At 38.1% G+C, this 27,726-nt stretch overlaps 2 protein-coding genes across 7 annotated transcripts; both read right to left on the bottom strand.

The window, feature by feature from the left end:
- Window positions 1-39: 39 nt before the first annotated feature.
- LOC306865407 (lysyl oxidase homolog 2A-like) lies at window positions 40-23,546 on the bottom strand. Its single transcript, XM_079409986.1, has 14 exons — window positions 23,357-23,546; window positions 21,158-21,439; window positions 19,998-20,173; window positions 12,788-12,996; window positions 11,391-11,607; window positions 8,841-9,024; window positions 5,647-5,798; window positions 5,391-5,558; window positions 2,318-2,483; window positions 1,846-2,086; window positions 1,597-1,712; window positions 1,141-1,277; window positions 820-931; window positions 40-733 (listed from the first exon to the last, which is right to left on the bottom strand). The coding sequence occupies exons 2-14, from the start codon at window positions 21,423-21,425 to the stop codon at window positions 669-671; spliced, it is 2,211 nt and encodes a 736-aa protein (XP_079266112.1). The 5' UTR covers window positions 21,426-21,439; window positions 23,357-23,546; the 3' UTR covers window positions 40-668.
- Window positions 23,357-27,726, bottom strand: LOC306865408 (uncharacterized protein). 6 transcript variants are annotated; one of them, XM_079409990.1, is made up of 4 exons: window positions 27,549-27,726; window positions 27,208-27,336; window positions 26,131-26,244; window positions 23,357-24,160 (listed from the first exon to the last, which is right to left on the bottom strand). In XM_079409990.1, exons 2-4 carry the CDS (start codon window positions 27,254-27,256, stop codon window positions 23,943-23,945), a joined length of 381 nt encoding a protein of 126 aa, XP_079266116.1. In that variant the 5' UTR covers window positions 27,257-27,336; window positions 27,549-27,726; the 3' UTR covers window positions 23,357-23,942. The 6 variants fall into 6 exon arrangements, with proteins under 6 accessions (XP_079266116.1, XP_079266113.1, XP_079266114.1 ...); XM_079409987.1 differs by having other exon boundaries at window positions 26,131-26,271; window positions 27,208-27,391; window positions 27,549-27,693; XM_079409988.1 differs by having other exon boundaries at window positions 26,131-26,271; window positions 27,549-27,691.

The raw sequence follows: 27,726 nt of genomic DNA, 5'->3' as shown, positions 1-27,726 counted from the left end.
GTTTAACGTGGGTTGTCAGGTTCACATAAACACCATCCTCCAAATAACACGCATGAATTGCTTTTATTATAGAAAACAATGCAATGGTTTGACCAAATGTGTTGTTCAGTCATAAACACTGTATATATGGAAACCATTGAACTGGTCATAGATACCCTCATAAAACAGAGGGTAGATGCTTCACAAAATTGCAACAAATTATTGCAGTTTCACATTGCAATCACAAAACCTGACAAAACAATCCCTGACTGAACACAATAAATTACTTGACATGCTTGATGACTAAACCACAAGAGTTTGAGAGCTAGTGCAGCCGAGTTCATGAAACTGCAGGCTTTGTGAATTTAAGTTATAAAGCAGAAAGAATTGAAAACTTAAGATCCCAATTTAGACATTACAGCACGGGTTTGTAACCACTACAACCAACAAGCATTTCAAGCACCAAAAATGAATGCAGCGAGTACAGTACATTTCAGGAATTTAAATAGTTTCTGTTCAAAGCAAGTTTGATAAAGCGAGGACCGTGAAAGAACATGCTGCACTTCAAACGAAAAGAGCAGCGGTCTCTGCCTTCGAAGTGCTGGAGTCTCTCTAGTGGTCAATCATGTTTGAAGAGTCTGACAGCCTGCAGCATCCTCCACCGAGAGCATTTGTCCTTCCTCAGTGTCCTATCTGAAGTGCAGCTGGTTGCTCATTCCAGGGTATTCATCCATGTCTGAACTCCGCGAGCCACCTGGAAATTGGTAGAGGGGGTATTCACTTCTAATGACTTTTAAACAGTCGTGATAGAACTTCAATACAGTTTTTTCTCCAACTCACCTGTAAAACAGTGGTACGTCCATATCCTGTATCCATCATAGCGGCACTTGCACTTCATAACATTGTTGGTATAATCTGATTCAGCTACGTCATAGTTAGGATTGATTACAACCTGTGTGATGGAATCATGTCAGAAAAATTACAATTCCCGATTTCTATACTGAAAAAAATTATTGGTGTAGAAACCATTTTCACTCAGAAACTGTTAGAAAATTTCGCAAAAACAGCAAGAACCAATGAATTAAAGACTAAATTTTTGAAGCAGAAAGACTGAAATAGTATTTTCTGGTAATACTCATTTTTTTTCCCCACTTCAGTTACCTGGAAAATGTAGTCTCCTGGTTTCACATCTGTGATATCGATCCACTGACAATCGATGTCATGTCTATAGGTGTCCCAGCAGCCAACGGTGATGCCTTGTTCACCAAAGTTGGCACAAACATACCGTTTCTGAATACCTGGATCAAAGAAAACAACAGTATCATTAAAAACTGATGGATTTTTCTTGTCATCTCCTATATGGCAAATGTGTATTTTTCTGGGTAAATATGATGTGACGCTCAATGAAATATATTTTTTAACTTGAAAATATAACGTTTTAACCTTCATATACCAAAATATATTTCAAAATGGGCAAGAAAATACATTTCCAATGTTACAATTGCCTATATTTAGACTAATTGCAAATGTGAACAGCCTACTAGATTTATGTAAAAATGTATTTTTTTTGCCATATGGATTTGAATGTTATCGGACCATCACATTAGCAGTTCTCACCCTCGTCACACTGAGTGTCCTCTAGACAGAAACTGGCCTTGTGACCCTCTGCCACCTTGGTGCCGTTCAGACTAATCAGATCATAATGGGTAAAAACCTCTATGCTGTGGTAATGCCTGCACAGAGACACAACAAAACACCAGTATGAGACTTTAAACATTGTCACATTGGCACAAATGATTTTGTAACATCACATCTTCATATATGTGTTTGTTTTTATGGTGTTTACTGAGGGGTCTAAGGTCTTGCCTGTGACACTCGTGCCAGGTCCAGGCGTGGGAACCCATTTTGGGTCTGAAATCCGATTGGCCAACATTGTGGATCTGGGAGGAGAAGCGGAGCAGGCGGCGGTAGGAGCTATGGTCGTTCTTTTTCGCAGTGCTGGACAGGCAGTTCTCCTCGAGGGCGCACTGTAGAGCGTACATGGGCCGGTCCTCCAGATAGGTGGTCTGCTCCACCAGCTGAGCGTTCAGCACCAGGTCAGGAGCCGCTGAGATCAGAGGTCAGAGGTCAGACAGAGCAAATTCATCCATGCATATCAGTTTAGACAACCAGGTTAGAAGACATGGGTCTGATGATCTATCTTAAATTCTTAAAAAAAAAATAATTATGTCACAGTGGAAGTGTATGTTTGAAACTACTTTTTAGTCTACTATTACATTAAGGGAATTCAATTACTATTCTTAAGAGCATGATAATCAATAAGAGGTGATTGTCTCACTATCAGAGCAGGAGACCCCAGCGGCGAAGCGTGCTCCTCCTTTGGGGCAGTTGATGTGTTTGCCGTGATGAAGACACTGAAGAAGACTCATCTCAGTTCCTGAGCATCTGACCCCACTCATCACAACATTATCTGCACTCGCATCTCCAGCCCAGTACCACGTCTCCTATACAAACACACATTACAAATGAGCTGCTGAGATTATTGGAAAAAAAAAAAAGATTTGTTAAACTAAATGAAAATCAGAAATGTTTTCTTTTTTATTTGGTCTATTTCTAATTTGATCACGTTTCAGATTTATTTAACATATAAGCCTGAAGCAAATTTTTGACAATGGATATCTGGGTGTCATTACACCTTCTCACCAAACGAGAGCTGTTTAATCATGTTTTCCAGATTGACCGAATGTTCCTGAACGTGATTTGAGCATCTGCTCCCAAGATTGCTTTTCATTACAGCTGTTGCATAGAGGTCTGACACATAAGACATGGTGTACCCCACAAGATGGGAAAGTCTCTGTCAGTGTTCTTGACTGCACAAACATATGTTCATGATGAGTAATAATCATTTAGCATTATGGTGTGTTTTCCATGTGTTTTGTCTTAGACTGCTCTGCGCTGAGTCACAGCCTTCTCTGACAGATAAGCCGACTGGACTCCCACCGTGGGCAGACGGAATGTGGGCACATTCTGTCAGACTTTCCATGTGCTTCCTTCAACTCTCCCCATTGTAAAACCCTCCACACATGCAGTCTGGAAAGAAAGACCCACCAGTCCAGACTGTCAGACAAATGTTTAATGGGCACTCAGACATCTGGAAGTTGTATCTTGCACTTTTCAAGTTCGGTAACAGAAAACGTGACCAACAGCATGTCGGTGAACAAACTTCCCTAGTAATGCATCATTTAAATTGTCTCCCATAAGCCTCTTATGCTCACTAAGGCAGTATTTATTTGATTATACAAAAAGTAAGAGCAGTAATATTGTGAAATATTATTACAATTCAAAATAGCTGTTTTCTATTTGAATGTATTTTAAAATGTAATTTATTCCTGTGATGCAAAGCTGAATTTTAGCATCGTTACTTCAGTCTTCAGTGTCACATGATCCTTCAGAAATCATTCTAATATGCTGATTTGCTGCTCAAAAAAAAGTGCGGATTAATATTTTTGTGCAAACCGTGATAATGTTTTTTCAAGATTCTTTGATGACTAAAAAGCTCAAAAGAACAAAATTTATTTGAAATAGAAATATTTTGCAACATTATAAATGTCTTTACCGTCACTTTTGATCAGTCATGTGTCCTTGATTAAAAAATACAAATAAATAAGGTATATAAGAAATAAACAAATATTAGTAAACCCCATCTTTTAAATTTTAGAACACATGGAACAGTGAGCTCTTTGTTTTATTTATTTTAAAAAATGAATTTGGAGATTGGACTTCAAATTGACTAGTTGGTCAAGCTGGGTCAACTATTTCACCAGGAAGATCATCATAGTTGTGCAGCTTTAATTACAATGCGCTGGTCTGCAATGCTGAAAAACAGATTACGGTAAATCTACCGATACGCTGGTTTTCTGGCTTAGCTAGTTTAAACTGAACTCTAAAACCAGCTAAAAAGACCAGCCTGGGAGACCAAAGAAGACCAACAAATCAGTTTGGGCTGTTTTTTTAAGCAGGCCTCCAATTAAACCAACACCACACTAGCTTAAACCTGGATGATTTTCAAGAGGGACTTATAATGACCATGAGTGGCATGAGATCTAACTGCTTTGTGTCCCAAAGATGAAGTCGTTACGGCCATAATGTCTTGACATGCAGCCATGTGCCCCAGCTAGTGGCAAATTTCAGTCAATCATCATAATAACACTTAATCATGGCATTACTCTGCAGAAGCACTTTAGGGTTTTCCAATTTCCACTCATAAAACCACCCGTCAGGCTATTCCCCACATACCGTTTCTAATGCATTAATAGTTTCCAGGCCTGTATCACCATGAGTTTGACACTGGGCTGTTAAATACAGTCCAGCCATCTCAGCCCTAGACAGTCTGTGTGATCTTACACGCACATTCAAATATTAATTATTGAAATGAATGGGATTTAATAGAGTTATGGGATCCAGGAAATTTGTGGTGGATTAAATGGGGACACCACACTGACTACATGGTATGTGCCCCATTAAAGTCCTTCATCTACACCAAGTACCCCAAAATAGTCTCACACAAATGCGTGATGCTAACACTATGATGTGGCTATTGAAAGTTTAGCACTACTGAAGGTGGTCCTTCATTAGATGCTCAAATATGCTGGATTGAGTGTTGAAACCAACTTTTATTGTTCTCTGACAAATCTTAGGAGAAATCTAGTCATTTTAATAGGAATCCACATAATCAGGAATTTTGTTTTTGGGGCAAAAGGTTTCCTCAAACAGATTTTTCAACGGGTTAGAGTTAAGGCCTTTTCACACTGAATGAGATAATTCAGCCCGATGGCGTTTTTGAATCAAAACATCAGATCCGTATGGGGCTATTCACACAAGGCACAATCATTTACGGCGAGAAATGCAAGCACTTTTTGTTTTTTGTCCTGTGTGTCGATTTGTTTCCCGTCGCTCCATAATGAAACGGGCCGTCCAATTAGATTTCAGCTAAGATCAATGTTGCACAGAAGTGTGAGAATGGTGGCGCTAAAAAAAAAAAAATCAAATTGTTTATGTTAAAAAATAATTATGTCCTCATGTTGTGTCAATCACGTTTACACACCACCTCCAAAACTTTCGTCCATCATAAAAAAATCAGATCAGGTTCGATTTTCAGCGTTTTTGCATCCGCAGCAAACATTTTGACAGGAAAGAATGACAAATATGTAGAAAAAAAAATTTCGGACTCAGTGTGCGAGGACCTTTAGTCAGGCGAATTTTCCATGCTGACCAACAGAAATCTGCCCGGCTTGAAATCTCCAGATCTATATCTCTACACTACTGACAATAAACAATAGACCTTTTTTGGTGAATTTCTGGTAATTTTGCTGCAAGAAAAGACTAATGAGCACTTTAATGGGTAGATTTACCTGAAACGCATGGCTGGCGAAGCCTAATCCCAGCTGTCTGCAGACTACCATGGCCTCGATCATCCCCCAGTTTTCACTACAAACGGTTCCCCAAACCAGGGAATCGTTCTTCTCAGTCAGAACCTCCACACGTCCCTCATATGGGTTCCTTCCTCCGCTTAGACGTATCTGTTGTAGTCAAAAGTACCGATTTGTGAATTTCTAACTAGTGTTCGAACATTAACAGAATATGTAAGGAGGGTTTAAGGGTCCTCACCCTCTTCTGGAAACCCATGGCAGGTATATTACAGCGTACAGCAGCGTCCTCCTCATGACTGCAGCCCAGAGCATCATTATTAAAGTAACAGTCAGTGAGAGATTTCTCAAATCCAGAGCACTCCACCTCATTCATGTGGACCGGACCCATTCCTGAGAAAACACACATTGATAATAAGTTGATGATGATATACAATGGGGCATTATGACAAAAAACAGGGTGTGAATATTGGCGAGGAAATATTGATTTGAGTTAAAATGACGTTTTTATGTCTTATATGTAGTTTCTGTTAAAAAACGTACAGAAACAACACAGAAAACGATCAGCATATTTTATATTACATATAATATTCTTGATATATTTTTATACGCTTGAATATTCAGGGTCAATTTTTGAAGTAACCTTGGGTGAAATGACTTGCTCAAAGGCACATTTTGGACCTAAAGAAAGGAATTCAGCTAATAAACATCAAACAGTTGTCATACTCTGATATTATTTACTGGAGTCACATGAAAAATTTGATGCAGCAAAAAGGTTTGTTTATTTGAAGTTCTATGACAATCACATCAGATGACACTGCATGGGTTTTAGGAGAACTGAAGAAGTATTTGTTTAGACTAGAACAAGCAAAGTGCTGTTTATTTCACTCTCAACTTATAAAAACATGAGAAAATAAAGCCTTAAAATACCACAAAAGAATCTCTGTTTGGTAAGAATGCATTTTAATGTGACTCAAAACAGCTTGGAGACTGATTTAAAGTAGTTTTCATAGCTAAAGGCTAGGGATGGCTCGATACCATAATTTTGGCTTCGGTACGATACCAGAATGTAGTACCTCAGTATCGATACTAAATCGATACCATAGGTGACAAATAACCAGCCTCAAAAGATAAGTGAATTAAAAAATAATAATTAATAATAATAATAATAAAAACAGATTCATATGTTAATACCTTTGTATCAAACTGTAACAAAAAACCTAAAGGATACATAGGTTACATTTTGATGTTGGAGAAAAAAAAAAATAGGCTAACTGAAGTAATAAGATGAAAATATATTCAAATCTTATCTTTTCAGTGCAAACACACAGTGCAAACTAAATGTCTCCTAAAAAAAAAACCTACCGGAAACATAGGTTTCATTTTGAAGAAGTTTGAAGAAAAAAAAATAGCACTGAAGTTGCGCAATTGATGCAACAAATGTTGCTTTATTGTAAAGTGTTATTCTAACAGTCAAAGTAATATTCAAAATCATGTTATTATTTCTCTCTCTCAGATTGTTTTCAGATTTCAGACTCAACCAAAGAAAAAGCATTAAATATAAATCTCACTCTCTCACTTGCTTCATATTAGCGGTCGTCGGCAGCGCATCAGAAACATTCCCTTCATATCATTGATAATAAAATTAATATAGCAAAACTCTTGCTCAATTCATATCCAATTAAAATTTGATTGTATGAAATGCAAGTGCATGCATTACGTGACCAAAACTTCAATGATTCTAGCGTGTCTCACGCACATTTGCGCTTACTGTATTACATCTGAATGTGCGTTGATCAGATGTAAATAAAAGGTCAAATCAAATCTGAATTTATGAATGATGCACTCACCTGTCGATCTCTTAATTCTTTGAAAAGATCAGGATGAGCAAGCGACAAATGCTTAAAAAGATTTGATGTGTTCCTGTGGCAACTTGATTTAGGCCTATAGCAACGCTTGCATACAGGTGCAGTAAGGCCAGTTCCTTCACCTTTGTCATCTGTTTTTTATCCAAAGTAATGCCATATTTCACTTCTACTGTTCTCTTTATTTATTAATTTTGGGTGCGCTGAGTTTCATCTGTTTGATCCATCGCGTTGTTCTGTTGTCACATTTACCGGTTGCGCAGCAATTTGGGAAGCACTGCCACCTACAGGTGCATTTTGCAACAGCAGCGGATGAAATACCGAATTGAGCAAAATTATGATATCGTACCGTTTGAAATATAATATATACCGGTATTTTTCCAGTATCGGTATACCGCGCATCCCTACTAAAGGCTGAAGTAAATTTGAAGATTGACAGCTAATTTGTATTCAGTCTTGAAAAAAACCTTTTGGAGAAAGAAGAAAGCATTGTTCTCATCTTGAAATTTAGTTCTAAATATTTTTTTTTTGCCATAAATGACTAAATATTTTCCTATAGCGTTTCCTATATTCAATAAACTATCAAAATTACCATCCTAATTTGCAGTGAAACCTTATGCATATGGAATAAAAGACAAGTGAGCAAGTTTGAAATATTTCTAGATGTGCGCATCATCTCTCGGCAAGTTCTTTGAAAATGGATTTTAAACATCCATTACTGTAAGAACCTGTCCAAACCTCAGCTGAGGAGCATCTATCTGAACAAACGGTTGCAGCACAGATGTTTCGTTATGCATGCGTCTCATTGCCAAAGAATGTTCATAAATTATGCCTCTCATGCGCCTGATCAAAGACTCTTTTGTAAAGAGCAGTGATCCATGAAGGTCTGATGAATGCCAGAGACAGAGGCTGCCGTAGATGTTGCTGTTTTAGAAAAATGTGAGTCTGATTTTTGATTCCTGCTTAATAGGTACACATCACTTTCTTTCCAAAATGTAGATATTAAAGATTTCTGAGTGTCAGTTGTGAAATATAAGCTATGCATTATTATATGGTTAGCTGCAAGCAGAGGCATGCACATAGTGAAGAAGGAACATAGAAGAGAAGAAATAAAGTTTGTTGAATAAAGTTGTTATTTTTGTTTTCTTTGCACACAGAAGTATTCTCGAAGCTTCATAACATTACGGTTGAACCACTGATTTCACATGGACTATTTTCACAATGTCCTAACTACCTTTCTGGGCCTTGAACCTGTCAGTTGCGTTGCTGTCTATGGAGGGTCAGAAAGCTCTCAGACTTCATCAAAAATATCTTAATTTGTGTTCTGAAGATGAACGAAGGTCTTATAGATTTAGAACGACATGAAGGTTTGTAATAAATTAATGACAGAATTTTCTTTTTTGGGTAAACCATACCTTTAAGGTTCTTTTAAGACATGTAGTATTTTGGAAATCAAGATAATGGAGATAACCTCAATGTCTCAGGATCAAAGAACTGATTCTTATAGGATTGACTCCCAACCCTCCCTTTAATTCATCTGTTTAGAATCACTGATAATGTATTAACTAACCTTGTCCTAACTTGGCTCCAGTGAGAGCCTCTTTGGCGCTCCCAAAGCCCAGTTCTCGACACACGACGGTAGCAGCCCTCAGGTTCCAGTTATCATCGCAGACGGTTCCCCAAACTCCATTCTTCAGCACCTCCACTCTCCCTTCACCGATATTTGAACCTCCCCGCAGACGAACCAGGGGTTGCTGCGAAATCAGACATGGAAGAAATTAGCAAGAAGGCAAGGCAAGGCTATTTATATAGCACATTTCATACACAATGGTAATTCAAAGTGCTTTACATAAAAGGAAGCAAAATAATCATTAAAAAAATAATCACAACAATAAAACCAGAAATTTTAAAATGTATAAAATTATTTAAAAATTGACTTAAAATGAATTTAGAACAGTTAGAAAAAAAAATGATTATACATAAAATACAGTGCAGTTAGTTCGGACGTAGCACAGTGCTCATTCAACATATGCACAGCTAAACAGATTAGTTTTGAGTCTGGATTTAACATCTGATCTCTTCTGGAAGCTGGTTCCAACTGCGGGCGGCATAATATCTAAAAACGAACTCCCATTGTTTTGTGTGAACCCTTGGTATTTCTAACTGACTCTATCCTAATGATCTGAGTGATCTGTTAGTGAGCATATCTGCAATGTATTTAGGTCCTATGCCATTGAGCGATTTATAAACAAGTAAAAGTACTTTAAAATCAATCCTAAATGTAACTGGAAGCCAGTGTAAGAACCTGAGGACTGGTGTGTTAGGCTCAGATTTTCTGGTTCAAGTCAGAATCCTGGCAGCAGCATTCTGGATGAGCTGTAGTTGTCTAATTTTCTTCTTGGGAAGGCCGATGAGGAGACCATTACAGTAATCCACCCAGCTTCTGATAAAGGCATGAACAAGTTTCTCCTGGAAAGTCTTGACTGGAAACAAAACATCTAATTCTTGCAATGTTTTTGAGATGATAGTATGTTGATTTAGTTACTGCTTTGACATGACTACTGAAACTAAGGTCTGTCTCCAGAATCACACCAAGATTTCAGACTTGATTTTTAGTTGTTTGACCCCTAGAGTCAAGGTATGCATTCACCTTGAGAACTTCATCTTTGTTTCCAAATGCAATGACTTCAGTTTTCTCCTTGTTTAACTGAAGAAATAAGATCAGTCCACACACCCTCAGTGACCTGTGTTTGTTCAATCTCTGTATATGGATCTGATTCAGGTGATTCAGCCTTTCGGATTAATTTTTCCCATCCCTTGTTTATACACATTCACTTCAGATCTCTGGGGCCATGTTTGAATATTATGTAATCTCGTTTTATTCGAAAAGGAAATATGATTTAAAGTACTACATGACTAAAATGTCATTATGACATCCAAGCTGAACGAACATGATGATCCACAGGAAAACAATAGAAGAGGAAGCGATTCTTTCCAGAAATGTAAGAGGCTGATAGATGAGGGAAAACAGACTCGCCAAACATTCCACATCCACAAATCATCTCTGTATCCTTAACGTTCCATTCAGCCCTCTACAGACTTTTAAGATGAAAAAATGGAAAACTAATTTGCACGTGCGCATTAGAACAAACAAGTAGTCTGTGAATCCAGTGCTAACCGGGAACAGCTGATGGAAGTCAGTCCAAAATGAATTTTCCTTCATTATATCATTGCAGATGACAGGGTAGATTTTTTATTCCAGCATCGCTCCTTGCTGCAAAGCAGCGCTTGTAGCATGGGCCCACTAACACAAACTTTATTTTCTGCATGTTGTTCATGCAGTGACTCATTATTGTCCATGTTTGATATGTTCCACTAAGTTTAAGGACATGATAAAACAGTGCAACCCTTTTGAAAATTAACCATTGTTTTATTATAGCATGTGGTATTCTGGCATATTGACTACCATTTGTATAACAACAATTTTACTACAAATATCATGGTTAAACTATGGTTAGTGCAGTAAAACCATGGTTAATTTGTGGTTACCATGGGTTAACTATAGTAACCATGTTTTTTTTTTTGTTTTATTTGTAGTAAAACTATGGTTAATTTTCAATCAAGTAGTTGGGTGAACCTAATGCCAGCTGGAAAACCAGATGAAAAAAGATGACTAGAAGTACATTTTCTGTTGCTGCTGGTACTGTAGATTCTTAGGAATACTATTTTTACTCTATCGTCATTCTTTTTTCGCTGCTGAGAAGCGCTAGTAGTTACTACATTCAAATCATGAGACCGCTAATGCTAACTTAATGCTCTGTTAATTGTACATGCCATGAATTACTATTTTCTATTACCATTTCAAAGTCTAAGGCCATAATATACTTTTAAATAGTACTGTATAAAATGGCTTGTTTATCTACTGTCTGTTTGTGAGCCCAATCCTAACCAGAACACCTTAGGAAAAACAATCATGAATGACTTTTTTTTTGCTGATGACACTGATTCCTAGGAAAACTACCTTTATTCCAGAGTCTGTCCTTATTTTGATGCTAAGCAGTGCTAGTGATTACAGCTACTTAAATTGTAAGGCTACTAATGCTAATTCCACGCTACCAACCTCTGGTCTGTAAGCCTTGCGGAAGCCAGTGGAGGAAGAGGGGGCAAAAGCTCTTCCAGGCACACAGCTGACCACCACAGGCAGGCCACGTCCACATGTGCCATTCCGCTTGGGCTCCAAGGGTTTGCCCAGCCTACAGCTAGACAGGTGGGCTTCATTTCCTGTGCAGTTCACTGAGAAACCCCAGTAGTTCTTTTTCTTGCGCATGGACAGTGATCTGTAAAACAGAGCCACAGATAAAGATCAGTTGAGTTACAAAATACTTAATCATGGAATTAAATACTTTTCCGATACTTAATTCTTGTTTAGGAGGATATCACAACCATTATTCAGAGGGACGTGTTATGATTACTATAGGGACCAGACATTGCCTGTGGCAGTACTGCTGTGCTAACCCAAGAAAACGTGACATTTCCCATGATTCCACTGTCCAGAGAAAATCCTAGTTTAGCAAGGGTCACCAAACCTTAAATCAAACAATCTGTGAAGCCTGCAAGTTTCGTTTCCTTCAGATTAGATTATCTTTAAACACTCGTTTAATGAGTACAGCATGTTCTGAGTTCATTTCAAGTCCGTTAAAATTTGTGAACATTTTTTGATATCGCAATAGCATTTTTGGTACTACACATTGACATCCTACTCATTGCAAAATTGTGTTTCTAAATGGCATGAATAATATTAAAGGCCAAGACTTAACATAAATGGACTGAGCAAAAGTCAGGTCACGTGGCCAGTGGCTTAAAAAGTGGACCATTATGAAATGTTCCAACAAACAAACAAACATAGACTAACCTCATCTTTAAATATCACCAGACATTACTTTCTTTAGTATTTAGCTTAGTTTAGAAATAAACCCCTGAATACATCTAAAAAACCAAACATTTTCTGAACATTTCCTGGAATGTTTTATTTTTATAAACTTATACAAAAATATAGATGCTGGCTATGAACTTTTGTGTATAGTGTGTTTTAGTGTACAAATGTGGTTAAAACACCCTAAAATGATCATTTATAGGCAGTTATGCTATAAAATGTCCTTAACAGAGTTACAGTGGAAACACAATGTTCTCTGCTAGATGGGAAACGGCCAAGAATTATGTTGGGAAACAATCTGGCCATGATTCACTTGGGGAGGCGTTCACACACATCTGAGGATTAAATAACTCTTGTTGCCTGTTTGCATGGTAACTTTAAACTTCACAAAGTTAATGTTACTTTTGGGGAAACCCTAAAATTTCTATGTGTGTCTGTTTTCTTTCTTGTCTGTTTTTTCTTGGTTTTTCTTGCGTCCTAATCACAAAGGCCTGAAAATTTATATTTTTTTCAAAGGGATCAAATTCATGTTTGACTCATGGCCGTTTGTCATACAAAGCAAAACAGCAGGGACTTTTCCATACTTGTAGACTTTGTTGTTGTAGTTCTTCTCTCCGGGGAAGCCGTACATTCCACAGATTACTCGGCTGTTCAGGAGGGTCCACTCCTCATCACAGATCTGCCTCCATTTGCCCCGTTCCTTAATCTCCACATAGCCTTCCGTGATGGGTATGCGCTTGAGGTGGGATGAAATGGGTCTTATACGGATTTCTTCCACCCGTTCTTCGAGAGTCTAGGGAAGAAAAAACAAAAGAGCATGCTATCAGTCATTATCAGAATTCCCACAATATTCCCAGAGTGGATGGTTTATTCAGTTCACTTCTTCAAGTAGCAGTAAATTACTTGGAAAAAGTTCTGGATATGTTATATACTCTTCTGTTTTAGTCAGAAGAGTGTCTTCTACTCCTTCAGGATGGAATCTGAGGGCCAAACCGAGGAGCCAGATAATTCATGACTCACATTTGACAAGGTTGGCCAGATACAGTTTATAAGACAAGGCCAAAGTTGGAATTTGACCAAAAACCTCACTTTAATATCTCTCAAAACATTATTAACTAGTCTTGGGGTGGTCATCCTAGATTTTGAGGAGCTCATGAACTTTCATTACAGTAACACATGAATTTGTCATCCAGTCCATTAAGTTATAGGAATCTTATAGCTTGAAGGAATATTAACTGTTATAATATTCAAAAGCATCTTTGTTAGCTCCAAAAAATACCCTCACATGTGCCCTCACGAGGACTGTTTGCCATGATATAAACTAAAAGGAATGTTTTAGATGTGTAAACCCAGCAATGTTGTACTATTAACAGGGAGGTGGTTACCGGACATGTTTCAACTGACCACGGTAAACATAAGACGAAGACTGCGGCTTCTAGTTTAATTTCGGCATGTGTTAATGTGCATGTGTGTGCATGAAAGAAAAGAGAGAAAGAAATCTGGCCAACGGGATGAAGCCAATGGAATGTGGTGGCCTCACATGGATCTAAATGCTCTAGACGCAGAGTGAGCAGAACTGAGTTTAGTGTAAATATTACTATATAAAGGCCAGGCCGATGGGTTGGGTCCTGTTGAAGTGGGCTCTCGAGTCAGACATATCACTGTTTGCTTAAGCAATGGAAGTCTGGAGGAAACCAAAGAGTTGAGTGTTGAAGCTGAGGGTGTGAGTCGGGGTCATCCAGCCATATGTAAGGAAGAGCCTACGCCTGTTGGCTGATAGTGTGACCTCCGCCTAAAGAAACCAGACCAGACACCTTCCTCTGCATATTTTTAAACCAAAGAGACGCCCTGTTTGATCATTCTCAGGTTTTCCCCACATAAGAAATTCAGAGGTTGATCTACTATGATGGCACAGGTACATTTGAGTTTGCTGATGGAAAATACATTTGGAATGTTCATAAATCCTCATATTTATACTTTATACTGAAACGGCAAATGGGCTGAATGAGAAATGCAAATTCACTCTCTGCCAGCAGGTGGCTCTTATGGAACAGCAGCCATACAGCGTTTACTTGGTTACTGCTATAAACAAACCATCAGTCTAACAAGGAAAGTTCTCTATACATAATACTTGAACCAACAATTTGTGCCTTGTTACGCTTGAAGAATGGCTGGTCCAAGACTCGACATGCAGCGACCAACAATGAAGGCAATGTTGTAGGCAATCTTCCTGACTGATAGGATGACAAGTTCGACAGGAGCCAACAAGACTTCAAATCCAAGGTTTTGTTCTGGGGGAATTCCTAAAGACGCAAAAGAAAACTGACCCTATTGAGGTCTCTTAACCAGAAAATACTACAAATTCACATGAAAGGTATTTTTGCGTTCATATAGCTCAATGGCAGAGCAAAGTACTAACAATGGCCAGGTGTTGTTTCTAATTCACAGAGAACACACAATGAAATCAATTAAATTAAGCAAGCAACTGCAGGTAACAGGGCTCTTCACCTTATACAAGAAGTTAAAAAGATTTCTGACATTTCTGGACAAATAAAATTCTGAATAGTGCCAGAAACCCATAAGCCATCAAGATTGCATTTTAGGTCAAAGCGAATCTCCATCTTTAAAAAGCAGCATATTAGCTGTTAACACATGTTTGTCACCACAATCCTTGGAGGGGAATGTTTTCCACTTTAAATGTCATTTGTAGCACAAAATTAATATTGTAGTATTGGAATCGAATATTCGTTTAGCTATCACCAAAGCTCTGGTATGTACAAAATATGTTTTTCGTGAGGTACCTTCATGCGCAAATGATTTTAAAGATATTTATTGGATTAAATCACAGTTAATAATCTAAATGTGTAAATGTGTATGTGTACAACCAAACAGACGTCATCTTTCATTCAATCAAATTACCTTTACTTCATGACGTGTGGGCTTTTATTAGGAATGAGACCTTACAAAGAGGTCTTTGAGACTGTAAATGCTGTCTGTCAGCTCATATAGACTAGTATGTCTGAGACATATGCACTTGCAGTCATTTATATAAGTGAGAAACCATTCCCACATCTGACTGCATTTAAAAGCGAGGGGTTCATGTGTAAGTGATGTGTAATGTTAGCAGTGAGACTGGAAGCCCCTCGTAGTCCAGACATTCCTCAGTTGCTGAAGTGCCAGCTGGGACAGAACCACCTTCTTTTCCCGTTCATGGAATCCAGATATCAAAATATTTACATGCCGTTAATGTTCCTCCTTCAGGCTTCTCGATGTGGGCGAGGGAGAGGTGACGGTGTCTGGTAAAGTCGAGTAGTCAAAATCTCCTCTCTTATTCACTTCCTGCCTCGTGTTTCACGTTGGTCCTCCACGTGCCTGTTCCTGGGACTCAGAGTGAAAACACTTGTTGATTGTGCAGGTTTGTGGTTTTGAGGAATGTTCGAGGGAATTTTAGGCACTTTTTTAGGAAGTAAATGATAAAGGGGGAGAATGTGAGGGGTGGATGGATCCAGCTGGTATATTGATTCTTGCTGAAGTAATCTCCAAGAAAGAGGCTACAAGGAAAACATCTGGATTGTCTCCACTGTTACAAAGCCGAACATATGCACAAACTATCATTCCCACCCCCCAAAAAGCAGGAAGTTTCTTCAGCTCCGTGTGTCATCACTCTCAAACACAACTCCTATTCACATCACCATGCCAAAGCCAACCTGTCTACAACTGTCTGAGAGGAATGCCATTTTTAGACATGCTTTTGTCTTCAGGGTCATCTTGGTGTCAGGGCACCACTTACAACTCTGTGTACATGAAGGAAATAAAGAGGGAGGACAAGAAACAAAGCATGACAGAATTATTGGGGAACTCAGCAGTAGTAAAGGGTCACAAGTGTCCCATGAACAAGTCAGTTCCAAGGAAACACTTAAAGGGTTATTCCACCCCAAAATGAAAATTTTGTCATTAATCACTTACCCCCATGTCTTTCCAAACCCGTAAAAGCTTCATTCGTCTCCAGAACACAATTTAAGATATTTTGGATGAAAACCAGTAGGCTTGTGACTGTCCCATTGACTACCGAACAATTAACACTGTCAAGGCACAGAAAAGTATAATAAACATTGTCAGAATAGTCCATCGTGTTCCAAAGATGAACTAAGCTTCTACGGGTTTGGAACGACATGGGGGTAAGTGATTAATGACAAAATTTTCATTTTGGGGTGGAATAACCCTTTAAGCTTAACATGACCCCTGAACTCTCATTCCACAGAGCATCTCTGGGCATATTTATGTACAACCCTGCGGATTCCTCCCAAAAGGCTGGTCTTCCATAATTCAAGAGCAGTTCTAAACACCTTGCAGACAAAGACACTAGTCAGAACAAGTCTTGGGTTTTGGGAGAACATATGAGTCTTCACGTTATAACTCAGTATAGATATAAAAGCAACATATCTAAATGTACTTAAAAGTCAATGCAGCAAGAAATCTTGTAGAGTAACTAAATAGAGTACTTAAGTCTGATTTGATAATATTCTGTGGTCAAATGATTTTGTATAATAATAACCCCTAAATTATATATTTGACCGTTGTCGCTGACAACCAATCACTTACACTGGTTGTTTTGACTTTAAATTCTTTGGACTCGATTAAGTTATGGACTTTCTTTGCCAAAATAACAACTTTTTCCAAAAAAATCATTATTTGGAAAAACAGGTAGTCTGGTGCCAAACTCACACAAACTGGCAGAATGCTTTCAAGATGAGTGTCCAAATTTTCTGACTGGCTCATAAACACTCAGATTCTAGCACTAGTTCTCAAGGTACTTATTTCATTAATAGCTATCAAGTATCATGTGTACTATTCCAAAAAAAAACTTTTAAAGGCATCCTATCCTCACATTTGAAACCCCCCACCCCCACCCCCTTTACTTCTTGGTTTCCTGGTTTTGAATCTAACAGCTTTCTTTGTCTAGAGATTACAAAGTATCTTGCGTTTTCTACTCTTGTTGGAATGTGAGCGAAAGCCAACACCTTTACTCTTGGTGGAAAGTCCTGACCTTTGACCTCTTCAAGCTACATTTAGCGTCTAAGTTCACCACTGGTACATTCTATTGAGTCTGACACTGGCTTGTTGACTTTAGAGTAGGCTATGCTTTGGCTGGAGGTTAATACATATTCCAATCAATCACCATGACAAGCAGAGTGCAAATCATTATAAGCATTTCATCTTCATCAGGTCCTGTCTTTTTGCCTCATGAACATGACCTTACACTGCTCTAAAGTTAAGTCCCGAGGACTGCTAAACATCTGCTGAATTTCATGTCAGGTCGCACTGTCTTAGCAAGTTGTATATTCTTATCTGCACGTCCTGTATATACCAAGAATATGAAGTTGTGTTGGTAAGAAACATCTGCTGTAAACAAATATGTAAATAAGTTAGCTGATTAATTGCTGCACTTTCTTGAACTCAAAACAAGCAAAGATTTTCTGATGTTCTGAACCTTTGGTAACTACTCTATGGACCTCCAATTGTTTCCATGTGTGGTGGCAGATTGTGTGTGGTGGTGATTCATTTGATTACAATAAGCTGTTCTTCTGTTTCACTGAATATTTACAAGAATACAGAACAAACAATTCACTCATTCATTTACCTCTGATGTCTGTTCTGAGAGCCTGTCTTTTAGTTATCTTATTAGTTTAGACAATAAATTTGTGTCCAGCTGTGTGTGGTAAGGTGTAGGTATAAAAACTGTTTTATGTTTCAGCGGCAGATAATATAGTGGGAAAACTGTGAAAAGGAAAGCAATATAAACAGTAAAAAAATTAATTTATCATTCAAACAGAAATGATAGCACTAGGAGTTTTTGGTAAAAAAGTGGTGGTGATGTTACAATGCTACTGTTATTGTTAGCATGTTGCTTGGCGTTTTCTACACTGTTCTGTTTGGTTGCTAGGTTGTTTAGAGAAGTATTTTAGCCAATGTCTTCATTAACACAAAAATGTGAATGTGAAAATATCTCTGCTTCTGTGAAAAATCACGAATCTATCTGCACCTAAATGCAGTCAAAAGCTATCTTGGAAATGGATGTTCATTAAAACAAGCATTTTGTGCTTTTGCTGGAGGTCATCCAACTACAGTCTTTGAATGACTTCTAAACTGTTTCACAAGCCATTAAACCCAGCTAATCAAGTAGCTGCACTGCATTTATGGGCTCTGAAATAGCGCTAATGCTAATGTTAATGCTAAACACTACACGTTTTCAAGGAAATGTGTTTCTTTATGTCAATAATAAGCTAATATGGTCAAAGCAACAAAACTGCAGTAAAACCATCTGTCATTTTCTCCTACAACTTTAAAGGTCTTTAAGAGGTAATGTTTGCTGGGTGGAGCACACACTGGCTAGCTGTGCTGACACCCAGGAAAGGTAAATAAAAGCAGGCAAACAGATATTAAAACTGTAGTTTATATGACATAAAAAAATGTTTTCCAGTTTTGGCAAAGGATAATATTTGTGGATGAATTTTGTAATCCACCGCTCGTGATGCGCTAAGAATTTAGCACTGTTTGGCTGCCAGTTTCTGCTACCCTTTGTTATTTATGACATCAAATTGTCCATTGATGAGGAAAAAATACACAAAAAGATGGACTCTTGCTTATAAAAACATTGGCGCTGGAACGAAGCCTGAGGAATCTGGGTGTCTGTCTCAGTTTAGTTCACCCTGATGTTTGAGAATTCACTCATCTGAGCTTCACAGAGGCGCGTCTGTGTCTCAGACTTCTGGTATGTGACGCAAGGAAAAGTCACGATTACACCTACCAATAGCTAACAACTTCTCACATTCATTCACAGACTGTCGCCTGACCGGTGACATCATAGGAAGTTGAAGCTGACGACTGGTCTTTTTCATACCAGGCCAGAAAAACACTGTCCCTCATTCAAATCTATTAACCAACAGTCTTTTTGCTTCTCACTATTAAAGAATTCACGCTTAACGGGTGGGATTCCAATTTGAAATCATTCCTTCCATTAGTCAGCAGTTCCGAAAGAAAGCATCAGAGGAGCGGGGGTACGTCTCGGGGGAGAGACGCACAATGTGGTAAAGTCATTAAATCGTGGGTTTGTGGAAATGTAAAAGCACACCATGGGCTCTCTGATCGCTCTCAAAGGTCCGTCTTTAAACCAGCTTACCTTGGTTGCCATAGTAACATAGCAAATATACAAATATCGGTTAATTCTGGCACAGACCTTTGCATCAAAGCACAAACGGTGTGTGGACAGCTGGCACATCATAAAATGAGAATCAAATGCTAATAAACTATTCTAGAAAAAATTCTAGAGCAGCAAACTTTGGAGAGGAATGTGTGACCTGTGGTAGCAGACCTTCACTTCCTTTCATCCAAGAGATAATGTGACTGGGAATGTTCACCAAGAAGAAAGAAAGAAACCAGAACCTCCACTCAGAACTGAATTTCCCGATATGACAAAGATTTGTGGTCATTTGTCTAAGACATAAGGCTTTTCTGGGTAGGATTCTTGGCTCTTCTAATGGGAAACACTGGTTTTGATGATACAGTGTGGTTTTTGGAGCGCATTGTCATTCTATGAACTCTGCAACTTCTAAAAATGCTTTTCAAAGGCATATCAGGTCTTTCTTAAACCCAATTACCACCAGCAGAGCCTTAGGCTTGGTTTACCAGTTCTGAACTCACATCTGCACTGCATTTCAGTAAAGTGACTAAGCACTGTCAACCTCAGTTAGGTTAATAAACTAACATGATTATGTGAACCTAGAGTTGACGTACCTCAACGTTGTTGTTCATGGTATTGATGAACCTGTGGCCAGGGATGCGCTTCTGATTGCAAATCACCCCAACATCCTCACTGTGTCGGCAGTCTGACACCCCAAAGCCATTTGAGGGGCATTCAGCTAAAGATTTCTCTCTTCCAGTGCAATGGACGTTGTCCAGCCAAATGCGTCCTGTGGAACAAAGAACAATTGTTGGTTTTGTCAATCACCAGCAGATGTTGTGTTTTGGATGCCGGGTTGGTATGACTACCAGGCTACTTAATTCACTTAAAGGAACAGTTCAACTCACAAGATTTACTCTGTTACTCTACCTTATCTATTGCAAAACCTGTAAGAAGGTGAGGTTTTGAAGAATATTTTTAATAAGCACCATAAAAATGCTATGTTTCAAGTGTTCTGAATGTCAGACTGAATGTCAAACTAAAATATTTCAAAAGTTCACTTAAAATCTTGACATCTGCCTCTCACAAATTAATTGTTCTCTTAATCTTTTCAGTGAATGTTCTGATGAAATGGACTGATTAGGTTCTCAAGATCAACTCACTGACTTAAAAAGACACTTATGATGCATTGTAAAGCTTAAAGTGTCAGTCTCTATTCGGTCTTTAAATTCAAAGATGTCATGGACCTTTGAAGTGACTGAAGACAGAAGTTTCTCATTTGGGTGAATTATTCCTGCTTCCAGCAAAATGCCTTGGTAAACCATCTTAAACCACTCTAGTCTGGCTAGATTTTGTTAACTTCCTTTGATTCAATATAAAGTGATCAAATATGAACCCTTCCAGAATTTCCCTTCACTATGTATTTCATGCTGCGAATGATTTTGCTTACTCGGTGGAAAGTGGAATAAGAGTGGGAGACCAGTGGTTACTCTTCCCATAGGGCTCAATCATAACCACCCACTGATTTACAATCTTTGGACAGATTTATTGAGACAAATCATCATGTTTCTATAGTAAAGAGACATAGAGATGAGATTACGTCTGCTCTTGACTTTGAATCTTGTTTCCATACTTTTTCGACTGTCTGTTTGGTATCCATTACCGCTAATGACTAAAACATGATGGATTAGCAATACAATCCAAGAATATATGCACATAGTGAATCTTTCAATGGAACAGAAGCTTATAATACACCATCAGAATTCTGGCCTACCTTCTCCTTGTCCAAACTTTGCAGATGGGGACCAAGCCACAGCACCCAGGAAGCCAAGCTCCCTGCATGCAACATGAGCAGCTACGATTGAGAAGTCATCATCACAGATAGTTCCCCATTCATTGTTGTAGAAGACCTCCAGACGACCCTCGTAATGCTTGCGTTTATCACCCGCTAGGCGGAGCTGAATCTTAGGATGCAGGGATTCAGATTGAGCCTGAACCAAAGCCAAGAGACTGATGATGCACAATGCAGAAGAGACCGCCATGGCTAAATTTTCACCTGCGAGAGCATTAAACAACACAAACACAAGATTAACAATGTAACATGAAAGAACCTTCACGAAACCAACTAATTAAATCTTTAAGAATAAGGTCAAGGGCTTTCCTTCACTAATAAAGAGCATGTGTTTGACTATTCTGAACTCTGTCTGTCCATGTCAGTCCTGCCCTCACCATTTCTCAAATCCTGAGGCTATAGCAGACAGATGACAGAGGTGTTTACTTTTCCATCACTCATTCCAACCTGTCAATTAGAGGGGTTTTGTAGGAACAAGACTTACAATTATTGACACTGATGATACTGACATGTCTAGTATGTCTACTGCATTAAAACATCTATCTATTAATCCTGCATCAGAAAAAAACTAGGGATGCACCGAATCCAGATTTTTGGGGTTCGGCCGAATACCGAATCCACTGTTTAAGATTCGGCCGAATCCGAAACCGAATACCGAATCCTACTCGCATCCTTAGTTTTAACATCGGCGATGTTGTGTACTGCTTAGGGTCCTTGCCACCACGAGACAAATTGGCATTGCAAATTGTACATAAAGCTCGACTTGAATCGCCTTCTTTTGGTTGAAAGTACTGAAAGTACTGAAAGTACTGAAAGTAAACAAAGCTCAGCATTTACCCAAGAACTATCAATGAATGGCAGCCAAATGGTTTCCAGGATGTTGGAGTTTATAGAAACTCCAGCACATAAGACATAACAACCCCCGCTATTCATACACATCTTACTGCCAAAACCACAAAGTGGACATTTTCACAAACAGTTAAGATGCATGTTTTATTCCCATGCATACTCATGTGAGGTAACTAAGATGTTATCTGCATATCATGATGTTAAGATTAGTTACTGAATTAATGTTCAGGACACTCCTCCAGGTACTCATAGGTAACAGAATATCCCATTTTCTGACTGAGAAAATCCCTTTCCCTGAGGGATTCTGTTCCCAAACAAATCACTAAAACTTCCTTGTCAGTGAGTCACTGCATTAATTTAACGAGACTTTAACATGATGTCATAATCACTGTCCTAAAACTGCAAGCTCCAACTAATTTGGTAGTTTGAAAACTTCCTCTGTGTGTATGATTGATTCCTCATTCATTCGTTACAGATTAATGTTCATATTTGATGCAATTATGCTATTCAGAGACAAATATGTTTGCATATGTGACCCTCAAGTCTCAAAATCAAATTGAGAGATAACAAGCATCAAAATTTGATTTCAACCATTAATTTCACTATGATTTCAATCTTTGACATGGTCTTACTCAAGGTTACATTTTCACAGAAAGTTTTTTACCTTATGAAGGATGATTTTATGTAGAAAAACATGCGGTAAATCACAAAAACGACTTTAGCTGGGTTTTCACAGGCATATTCATAATAGTAAACATTGATAACAAACGTCATTGATGTCTAAAATGTAGGTGGTATAACTGTCTGCAAATTAAATTTTGGAATAAGTAGGCTAGTTAATACAGCATAATTGTAATTACAACATGTATTCTTCAATATGTATGTGTACACAAGTTATGTTTTGCACAGTCACAATAAATTGTGTGATTGTTAATAGTATTATAATACATTAGTAAGTGGTTACACCACTTGACATTACCTCAATCAATAAATACCTTTTTTTAATTTCTACAAAGTATTTCAAAACCATTATAAATACAAAGAGTGCATTGTGCGGACATGACAGTATATTTTTTAAATATATATATTTTTTTCATTATGTCGCCTATATAATTACAGCGGTTTATATCGGCTAAAGTTATGTCAAATATTAAAGACACACATATTCAGTAGGCTATACAAGCGTTTTTAAAAAAATCGACTAAAAAATAAATGATTATATAGGCTACTACATAGCCTGTAATTCTGATTGGCGCCATAAACGTAACTTACCTCAGAAATCGTTGTTCCTGTGAAGTATCAGTGTCTTCCAAGTTACACCCGCAGCTGGATGCAGCAGCGCTGATTCTCTCTATATATCGTGCAACACTTTTACACGAGTTTCACCGCCTCCCACCAGCACTGCAATCTGAAACCAGCCATCACTACCACATTATGAAAGTTACAGACGCCCCATGTGCCTGCTGCACATGACTGACGTCATGCTAGGGATGCCCTGTTGCCCGCGTGCGGATTCACATGCACTTTTCCATGGTTATTGGAAACAGACAGAGGTAACGTTACAGACAGCTGAACAGACATTAAGTCGAATCAGACAGACCATCAACATTTTAACTGGTCATTTATTAATTTATTCATTAGTTTAGCAGATGCTCATTTGAGCTCATATACAACAAGAGATGAACACCAAATCTAAGCAGTGTTTATTTAACTTATGTGTATGTGTAACAGCAAAAACACAGATTATTCTGCCGCCCAACAGACAAAAGCTCATCTATCAGTTACATTAACACCTTTACTCCATCATTTACTCATGTATTTATGTTACATGCATGACTAAAGGTCTCTGTGTTCAGGTTTACAGGGAACTGAGAGTCAGTTTAAGCAGCAGGACCCCCAGCAGCAGGACGGGGCTGGAGCTCAGGCTCATGGCGGTGTTGTGGTGCTCCCCATGGCTGTGGGACCGGTGAGGGCCATTACAGTCGTCATTGAAGCAGCATTCCAGCTTCATCTCCCCATTGCTCATGTGAGACTTGTCACAGAAGGACTTGTAAGCGCATGACTTCATCACTGTGTCTGTGGTGAGGAAAACACATGGTGGATTTAGAGGGGCACTACAAATCAACATTTACAAAAACATCTGCTCAGGCCAAAACATTGCTGAAGGATGCGTCAAATAATCCACGTTTGGTTTGCACATTTGGTTGAGCGTGTGAGCAACCCAGCAGAAGCAGTAAGGGCCGGATTTACACGTAGGCATTCTAGGCACATGCCTATGCACGCTCGTCCAGGGGGGGGGCCAAACACAATGAAGATATATAATGTTTTTTTGTTATACTATCTATCTACAAGAGTAAAGAAAAACATTGTAAAAAAAGACATTGAGTAAATAAATATAACAAACAATACAACACACACAAGAGATTTCAGGACAGAAACATGACAAATGTTTTAAAATAATTCATCTGAGCAATGTATAGAGATGTGGATGTGACTTCAGGCCATTCAAATTATTAGAGAAATAATGCATTCCCGAAGTGGTAATGTGGCCACGACGCTGCTTATTAATGGAACGGTCCTTTTTAGTGACTGAACGCAAACGCTTATTGCGATAGAAAACTGTAACAGTTTCCACTGATTACAAATGACTTCAGTTTGCTGGGGTGGTAATATTTTATAGGCCTATTAATAAGGAAGGGGGGCCCAAAAATAGTCACGATAAGAGGTAAATCCGGCCCCGGAAGCAGTATTACGCAATAGTGATGAGCGGGGCTAGTTGTCACAAGAGTTGTGTCTCATTAACTGCAGGTGAGTCAGAAGACAAAATGCTTAAATGCTTGTTTTCTGAGCAGTGGTGTTGTTTAAGGGTTTCAAACACAGTCTTAAATCAGCATCATTTTAATAAATTCAGTCGCCCAAATGAAATTTTCATATACTATTCATAAACCCTTATGAAAATTAACCATGGTTTTATTATAGTAAAAGTGACTTCTTTTTACGTATTGACTATCATTTGTATAACCAGTTTTACTACAAATACCATGGTTAAACTATGAAAACCATGATTAATTTGTGGCTACCATGGTTAAACTATATAACCAAGGGTTTTTTTGTATTTGATTTTTTTTTTTGTGCTTTTGGTGGCTAGTAAAACCATTGTTAATTTTTTATAATGGAATACCAGGTTTATGCAAGTAGTTATGTGTTTTACATGATAGAAATATATTATTACGTACAAAACAAAGATGTATCTATGCCGTATAAAATTTACTTTTATGTTTATTAGTCAACCCTATAGGCCTACTTTTTGATAATCTGTATTGATAATCTGTTTTATTACACATCGGTGAATTCTTTGTTTAATTACTGATTCCTAGCAGCTATAGTTTATCTTTAACAAGCAGGATTTATCTTTTTATAACCTGTTTCTTTAATGCTTAAGTTTTACTAAACCTGCCTTTAATCGTTTCTGTTTAATGACAGGTTCCATTTTGACAATTAGCCTAACTTACTTTGTGTCGCGGATTTGCGTCACAAGCAATATTCTACAATAACGGTTAACTTTATTTGCAACTTTAAGGTGTGTGTCTATACAGAAACTGTCTTTCTAAATATAACAAATAAAATAAACACACTGGAATAAACTGGAGTCAAACATGTGACAATCTCCTTTACTATATTAAACTGAAACAACACAGACATAGGGCCGGTTGCAAAACTAGTCTTAAAAAGTTAGTCATCTAATTTTTTTTCTTCAAGACTGGTCATAACTTTTTAAATTCAGTTATTGAAAGGTAGATTGGTCTTATTTGTATTGGACAAAAGTAAGACTGATTACCCCTTGGCAACTGCTAGTTGGTAAAACTAGTTCTTAAGGCACAGTCTTAACATGGTGGCTAAGTTTATGCAACTGGCCCCTGGTCAGGAGTGATGTCACCCCCAAGTGTTCAACATGCAAACTGCAGTATGAATCACCGAATGCGTGTGTGTGTGTGTGTGTGTGTGTGTGTGTGTGTGTGTGTGTGTGTGTGTGTGTGTGTACTCACTGGGTCCTGTGATGGTAGAGCAGGCATCTGAATGAGCAGGACACACAGTCGAGCCCTGCCGGAAACACTCGTCCAGGTTATTCGCTACACAGGTGTAACACTTCAACCCCTCACCTTCACACATCGGACAAGACAACACAGCTGATCTGAGATTAAACCACTTCAAACTTGAAACAGATGCTATTAATCATTTCACAAGGACAGTGAGAAAATAAAATTATGTTTTGCTATCTGCTGTTACTATATAGGAATTGCTGCATTGCAACATGTATATAAAATGAGATTTTAATTATTGTAGGTTACATCCTTATTACATATTTACTAATTTAGAGGGATAAAATTAGTTGGCTTTTGTTAGTTATTTTGGCCTTGTCGGCTCCTGAAGCTAAATTACCCCATTGTACAGTTGAAACCATTGTTCTCATTAAAATACTGATCATTTTGCTTTTCAAAACTACTGTGTTCTCGTACTCCTTTCATGTTGCGCCTTTACCCCTAGACGGGGCGTAACATTATAAACAACAGACGTTATAATAATAATAAAAATCTTTTTTGTAAACGTGCAGCCTACACAGATTTCTCATGTGTCACAAAAATGGAATATTTGATTAATACGATACCATTTTTGGATAACACTTTATTTTACAGTGTTACATGTACTTATTATAGTATTAACTGTAAATTATGCGCAGTTGCATCCAATAACCCAAAAAGGTACTTGACTGTATAATTACACTGTAACAAGGGTTACACTTTATTTCAAGGGGTCCTTGTTAAAGTATCATTATACTTTTAAGTTCTGAGTAATATTAATTAACAACATTACTATATGGTTAGGATTAGGGTTTGGCTACTTGCATGTAATTATGCATAATTAATTGTTATGATAATAGTACGTACATGTAACGTGTAACAAGGACACCTTCAAATAAAGTGTTACCAAATAAAGTATAACCTATTACTGTAAGTATTTTTTGTAAAATCTCAATTATAGGAGTATTAACTCTTAAATTAATAACCATAAAGTGATATGAAACTATTTTGATCATGTGTATTTGGATTTATAGAGGTACTCACTGTGTAGCACAGCGGCGAACAGGACCAGCGAGGCGAGGAGCATCTTCATGTTGAGGAGGTTGTATTAGAAAAGTGCTGGGACAGTGTGGAAGTCTTAACTACAAAACACCTCAGCACCTCTCCATAATCCTACAGTGAGTATCCACCACATGAGCCTTACACAGACTTAACACACACTACGCATCTGCGCAAGCAACAGCAAACCAGGGGAGATGCAGGATGAAGGGGGATGCAGCAGTAAAAAGGGGAAATTATTTATGATCTGGATATTTCAATATAGTTTTAATGCCGATTTCCTTTTTAAATTTAGTGCAAGACTTATGCAAATCAATTATACTTACCAGAAGGCCACAGAATGGCTACTTTCACCAATCGTTTTTATCTGTGTACAGTATATTTTCATATTTTGTGTATTTACAGCACAGCACTGTTTTGATTGAATTCACTGCAACATATCTGTCCTCAGCATAAGGACAATCTGTCTGAGTGCACATATTAATATCCAGTCTACCATGTCAC

This window comes from Barbus barbus, assembly GCF_936440315.1.
Source record: "Barbus barbus genome assembly, chromosome: 47".
Lineage (NCBI taxonomy): Eukaryota > Metazoa > Chordata > Actinopteri > Cypriniformes > Cyprinidae > Barbus > Barbus barbus.
This window is presented reverse-complemented; position numbering and strand designations above follow the sequence as displayed.

What these genes read in the sequence shown, in the direction of transcription:
- LOC306865407 (XM_079409986.1), bottom strand. Translation starts at nt 21,425, where the DNA reads ATGGCGGTCTCTTCTGCATTGTGCATCATCAGTCTCTTGGCTTTGGTT. An exon ending in GCAAGGCTTACAGACCAGAG is followed by an intron (nt 9,025 to 11,390) that starts GTTGGTAGCGTG and finishes CTGATTTCGCAG; the next exon opens with CAACCCCTGGTTCGTCTGCG. An exon ending in TGGAGCCAAGTTAGGACAAG is followed by an intron (nt 5,799 to 8,840) that starts GTTAGTTAATAC and finishes GTGTTTTCTCAG; the next exon opens with GAATGGGTCCGGTCCACATG.
- LOC306865408 (XM_079409987.1), bottom strand. Translation starts at nt 27,256, where the DNA reads ATGAAGATGCTCCTCGCCTCGCTGGTCCTGTTCGCCGCTGTGCTACAC. An exon ending in GTTCGCCGCTGTGCTACACA is followed by an intron (nt 26,272 to 27,207) that starts GTGAGTACCTCT and finishes ATCTCAGATCAG; the next exon opens with CTGTGTTGTCTTGTCCGATG. An exon ending in CTCTACCATCACAGGACCCA is followed by an intron (nt 24,161 to 26,130) that starts GTGAGTACACAC and finishes TCCTCACCACAG; the next exon opens with ACACAGTGATGAAGTCATGC.